Here is a 6,334-nt window from a genome sequence, read left to right as displayed (position 1 = left end):
GCTAGTGGAAATTAATCTACTAAAAAAATTTGGTTTTCAAACTCAATATATCAATTTAAAGGTAGCTAGTGATATTCATACACCTAATTGAATAGCTGTTTAGATATATATATATATATATTTTATCTAATGGTATTTTTCGGTTTGAGGAAAAGTATGTAAAAACTATACATAAATATATTCAACAAATGATCATATATTTATTTTTAATTTTTTTATAGAAATTCTAATATATATAGTTCAAATAGAGATCCAACTTTAATTTTTTTTTTTCAAGTAACGTTAGCTAATTTTTTTAATTTTAAATTTTAAATCTTCAATCTTAAATATTAAATTTTATATCCTAAATTCTAACACTAAACCCTAAATTTTCCAAAAATGAAAGTTAAAAAATTTTTACAATGAGACAAAGAATTGACAAATGTTGTCTCTGGAAAAATTGATTCCATGTACCTTTTCTAATATATAATATACAAATAATATTTTAGTTAATCCTAAATTCCATGTTGATCATTTTTTTTAAAACTTAAAATTGGAAAAGGAGCATGGAAACTAAAATTAGTTATAGTGATAGTGCAAGGCATGAGAATTTACCACCACCAATTCATCTATGTTCTCATGACTCTAGGCTACTGAAACTACCATCATCTAATTTTAAAAGCTTCCTAACGGTTCTCACTACTACTTCTAGACCCATTTTGTAATGTTTAAAACTTTAAATTGTTAATGGAACATGGTGGAGTCTTCAGTCTAGTTCATCCATTTGTTTGAAGGTAGAGTTAATTGATAGAAACAATATAAGAGGCCATAAACTATTTTGCAAATTAAATTCAAAAGTACTAGTTATCTCACATGAAATTGTTATTTGCATCTTCCAATGTAACAAAAAGGACAAAATAATATTATCAACAAGACAAGGGGAAAAATAAAAGACAGAGAGAGAGAGAAAAAGAGAAGAGGAGGGGGGTTGGACCTGCCCAAATTAAATCAAATCTACCAATTACAGAACAATTTCTTATGTTGTCCAAAACAGTAAAACAAAGAAAGCTAGGAACTATACGAGTAATGCTAGGTAATCAACTTCTTTGAGTCAATATTAGCCAACTTTTTTAAAATTATTTTGCTTGTTTTGAATCCTAGACCCTTAATCCTTCAATCTAAATTATAAACCCTAAACTCTAAAGTTGGCTAGTATTGGTTAACTAAAAGTTGGTCCCTGTATTTTTTTCAAACTATACATTGCTTGCATAAAAGTGAGGTGTTTGCCACACCTAACAACATCTTGATTTCACATACTAATTACCTCATCCCAAAATTCACTTAAGTTAGGCATAAAGAGGGGAAGCAGAAGGCCTGGGATAAGAAGTCTTCCTTGGAGAGTCTGCACCACCTTTGCTAGATGCAGGGAGGCCGAGGCCGAGGCCGGACCCACGGACTTGATGCTCCTTCCTATTGCCATTTTTCGACACGTCCTTTGGATCCTGGAGCTGCTCCAACTCTCTAACTACATCATCCATATTTGGCCTGTACTTAGGATCAATGGCAAGACACTGAAAAGCAAGCGTGGCAGCCTTTTGAGCTCTACTAACCGAGTATTGACCTTCAAGACGGGTGTCCATCACACGAAAAACTCTACGCTTGTTGGAAAGATAAGGTTTAGCCCATTCGACTAGGTTGTGTTCTCCGGATGGCCGGTTCTTGTCTATGGCGCGCCTTCCGGATAACATTTCCAGAAGAACTACTCCGAAACTATATACATCACTCTTGGAAGTGAGATGACCTAGTAAAAAGCATGTGTTTAGTGCTAAGATATAATGTGAATCACCTCATTATTTGAATGAATATCAAGAAGACAATGCCACACAAGTGTTATGTTCACAAATCTTCATTTGAAAACCGAAACATAACATTTTATGCAGAGTTTGGAAGGATATCCTCATAAAAATTAAAAACCCATAAAAATAAGAGTTAATTACAATTCATTTCCTTGAAATTTACGTCATATGTGTGCACTTCAGCTCCGAAATCCAAAAAATGCGCAAATCAACCCCACAACTTTCAAAATAAGTGCACTGCACTACACCCTTTGAACTTTGAGTTATGTGGAAATCGCCTCCGTGAACATTCTTGATAGCAAGTTAGATACCCTAAGCATGTATCATTTCTTTAACATTTGATGGAAAAATCATCAATATGGTTAATCTACCACATTTTGAAATGTTCAAGGATCGGTTTGCACATTTTTAAAGTTAAAGAGGGACATAACCCAAAAAATTCAGTCAAGAATCCAATAAAACCACCAGATACTATACCTGTTGCTAGATACTCTGGGGCTGCATATCCATGTGTTCCCATGACCCGAGTCGAGACATGGCTCTTATCACCAGTCGGTCCATCTCTGGCCAGCCCGAAATCGGAAAGTTTGGCATTGTAGTTCTGCAAAATTATAAGCCACTGAAGCAGCTTAGTGACTGAATTCTTAATCCATTCAACCATAACAAACAAGACATAGCCAAGCTTGCAAGATATACATACAGTATCAAGCAAGATATTCGAAGTCTTGAAGTCTCGGTATATGACTTTAGTTTCTGTGCTGTGGAGAAACGCAAGACCCTTCGCAGCACCGAGGGCTATTTTTAATCGCAGAGTCCATGTAAGTGGCTGAAAATGAACACTTCCTGCATTAACCACGATTTTAGTCGCCATTAGTACCAGAATTAAGCAGTTAAGTATGCATTATAGACTAATTTAAGAAGTAGAGAAGGGAAAAAAAGAAAGTTATGCAACTAAATTAGATAGTACTGACTTCTAAAGAGATGATTCTCCACACTGCCCTTAGGCATAAATTCGTAGACTAGAAGCCGGTTCTCGTCCTCTAAGCAGTAGCCAATCAATTTGACAAGATTAGGATGCTGCAGTTGTCCAAGATAGTTGATTTCAGCCTGCAAAATCATAATATAGACCAACAAATTTAGTCACCAAGCAAAATCATTTTTCAGACCAATTATAAGTTTTGGTTTAGTATCAATGAATCATAATCTATATCTAAAATGTGCTCTATTTAAGTTTTACACTAGGTCATTAATGCCAATAACATCAATAGTTTCACTGAAATTCTGCAAAAAGGATCAGATAAGAAAAGTGGACTAACCAACACAAATTGGAGTTGTCCAGTTTTAATTAGGCATATCAATTAAGGAAATGATCAAAAGCATCTTAATATTAGATATATTTAAGTGAATGTACAATATCACTTTATTGCGCTCTTTTTTTTTTCTCTCCTTCATTTATACTGACAAAATTAATTAATAGTGCATAATTTGCTATGTGGTTTTGATCCACATAAAATTTGAAAATGAACATTTATTTTGGACCACACCAAGCATATTTTGCAACTTGCAAGTACTTAAAAGGGAAACTGAATGAGTAAACAGAGAAGAATTAATACTTACCAACCATTCCTTGTGACCCTGGAAACCATCTTGGTTGAGTCTCTTCACAGCAATAACCACACCAGTTCCTGGCCTTGTGGTAGCAAGCAAATTCTCATCAATCCACCCTTTAAAAACCGAACCGAATCCACCTTCGCCTAAGACGCTGTCGGACCGGAAGTTTCTAGTGGCTGTTTTTAGCTCTGCATAGCTGAAGCTTTTCAAATTGGAAGATTGTAAGATCTCGCCCTCGGTCCGGGGTGTCATGGGAATAGAGGCTGATGAGCTCCTACTATTTGAGCTGATTTCATAACCATCTCTGCTTACACTTCGCGACGTGAATCCTGCTTAAACACCAAGAAAGACAATGTTCATAAAGATTCAGGCACTATCATTGGCCTTCAAATAATCAAAATTAACAAATTCTCATTTTACCAAAATTTACATGAATTCCAACAAAACCCCAATTAATAACAAGACTTTCCCTCAAACTCATTACAGTTTCTCCCCTAAGAAATCACCTTACCGAAATCCTACCTATGAATGAAGATTCTCATTTCCCAAAAATTAAAAAAGAAAAAATTAACAATAAGCACAGATCACAACAACAGAAAAAAGACACAGCATCCTTAACTTTTTGCATGGATCTCAACTAGGTTCACAAAGACTAGTATACATGCATATGACACTCCCAAAACTCTATCCATAAAGTTAACAACTTTAAGTATTTGACAATAAAATCTTCAGACATAAACTATGCTAGCTCATTCAGATATTGAAATTGAGGGAATAGAAAGGAAAAAAAAAAAAAAAAGAAAACAAAACATGCAACTATGCAAGTTCAAGAAGCTTAGTGTTAATGTTACCTGTGCTGGAAGGACTCACAGCCTTAATCCTATTGCTCCAACAAGCACCCATCAGAGAAAGAATTCACCTCTTGAATCAAAAAGCTTTTGGATTATATAAACTCAGATAAACACAAGCAGAAGGCAAAGCTTGCACCACAAAATGTAAAAGCACTATCCAAACAGCAAAAGTAAACCCACTTGTCACAGCCAGATCCTAGTGATTTTTCCACTTAGTAGAAGAACTTTTTCAACTTTTGATGATTTGGGTTTTGATGAGAAGAATCTTAAAGCAATAAAGTGGAGCTTTGTTCACTTTGTTAATGGAAGCTAGCTCTTGGAAAACCATAGTAGTAGATGGTTGACTTAACTCTCTTCTAGCTACTTGTGTAACAATTTTTGTCTTCTTATACCCAACAAACAAACATGGCAATTTATTAGACTAATTTATTCATCCCCCACAAAATTTATAGGTTAGATGGAAAATAAATGCATGTCTATCCATTTTTATTATGATTAATTACATGTGTACCTAAATATTCTAATATTAATCTAAGACAGCTTTCATCTTACGTTATATTAAATATAATATAAAATTCATATCAAATAAATTTTATACGGATAATATATGGGAGATAATAAAAAATTAATTTAAATAATTTAAAATTATTTTATTTAATATTTATTTATTATTGTTAAATATATACTAAATTAGATGTTTTAAGTTTTATATTTAATACTGAAGAAGAAAATATGTTTTGTTGTATCATAAAGATGAGAGGTATATCAAAAATTGTGAAAAGTAGTAAAAAAAATTAGAAAGTCAAATTTAAAAACCAAAAATTTAATAATTAGATATGTATTTATAATTTTTTTAAATTACAAATCTGACTCTTAAATTATTGTTATAATTTTTTTTAAATTACAAATCTAAAGGTGATTTATACGTATTTATGGTTTTTATTTTTTAAAATTATTTAACTTACAAATCTAAAAGTGATTTGTATTTATGATTTTTTAATTTTTTTTAAATTACAAATCTAATGGTTAGATTTGTGTATTTATTTTTGTTAACAGAAGTTCAATACAATAATGTGGAGCAAAAAGAAAAAAAAATAACAACAAAAAAATAAAAATTAAATAGCAATTAACTTATTGTCATCTTTGACATTACCATCAACAATCTAATGGATCAATACTATACCACTCCTTATAGGTTAAAAACGATCTACAAATAATAATCTCCATACATGTCTCTTTGTTCCTAAATATTCTATTATTTCATTCTAATCAAATATTCCAAAACACAGCAAAGATCTCAATCAACCACTTTCTGCGCTCTTTTTTTTTATTAAGTGCTCCTATCCAACTCTCAAAATGTTGTTTAATGATACTCATAAAATTTTATTATAAATTCTGACCTTCAGATTTCTATCTCCACATAAAAAAAAACATTCAACTTATTCACAATAATGAATAATACCTCATATTTGTCTATTTTAAAAAAAATTAGTCATTCTAGTATTATATATAAATATATATATATAATTTAATATGATTTTAATATATATTTTATATTAATAACTAATTTAATGTATATTTAGTATAATTAAAATTTAAATATAATAAATATATAATTATAAATATTATATATAAAATTATAGATATTAAATTAATAAATAATATAATTTTAGTTATTTTCTTTTTAACATTACCATTTCATACTATATGTAATAAGAAAAAAAACAGTTGAATCGGTTTATTTTATATATAAGATTTATTTCTCATTGTTTGACCTTTCCAAGCTACAAAATTGGACACACATTATGATCTTGCTGATTCAATTTAGAGGGTATACATGAATTTGACCATGTGGGTTGATGTTTGGTATAATTATTTTAAATAATGTGCAGAGTATTATTTTTTAGATGATTGAACTGCTTCCAAACGATTTGTCTAAGCTGACACATGGATGAGCTTTAAAAAAATAAAATTTGGACAAAGATTACTTCTGAATTTGTGATCTACATTCTACAGTATGAGATCATTGTGGTTTTC

The 6,334-nt window shown here is 31.0% G+C and overlaps 1 protein-coding gene across 1 annotated transcript; it reads right to left on the bottom strand.

The window, feature by feature from the left end:
* Positions 1-947: 947 nt before the first annotated feature.
* Positions 948-4,756, bottom strand: LOC112727768 (receptor-like cytoplasmic kinase 176). The gene is made up of 6 exons (XM_025777667.3): positions 4,298-4,756; positions 3,453-3,775; positions 2,807-2,942; positions 2,536-2,678; positions 2,313-2,436; positions 948-1,780 (listed from the first exon to the last, which is right to left on the bottom strand). Exons 1-6 carry the CDS (start codon positions 4,347-4,349, stop codon positions 1,326-1,328), a joined length of 1,233 nt encoding a protein of 410 aa, XP_025633452.1. The 5' UTR covers positions 4,350-4,756; the 3' UTR covers positions 948-1,325.
* Between the last annotated feature and the right edge of the window lie 1,578 nt (positions 4,757-6,334).

The sequence above is a fragment of the Arachis hypogaea genome, chromosome 12, assembly GCF_003086295.3.
Source record: "Arachis hypogaea cultivar Tifrunner chromosome 12, arahy.Tifrunner.gnm2.J5K5, whole genome shotgun sequence".
NCBI lineage: Eukaryota > Viridiplantae > Streptophyta > Magnoliopsida > Fabales > Fabaceae > Arachis > Arachis hypogaea.
Note: the sequence above shows the minus strand (reverse complement) of the source record. Positions and strands in the feature narration are given on the sequence as shown.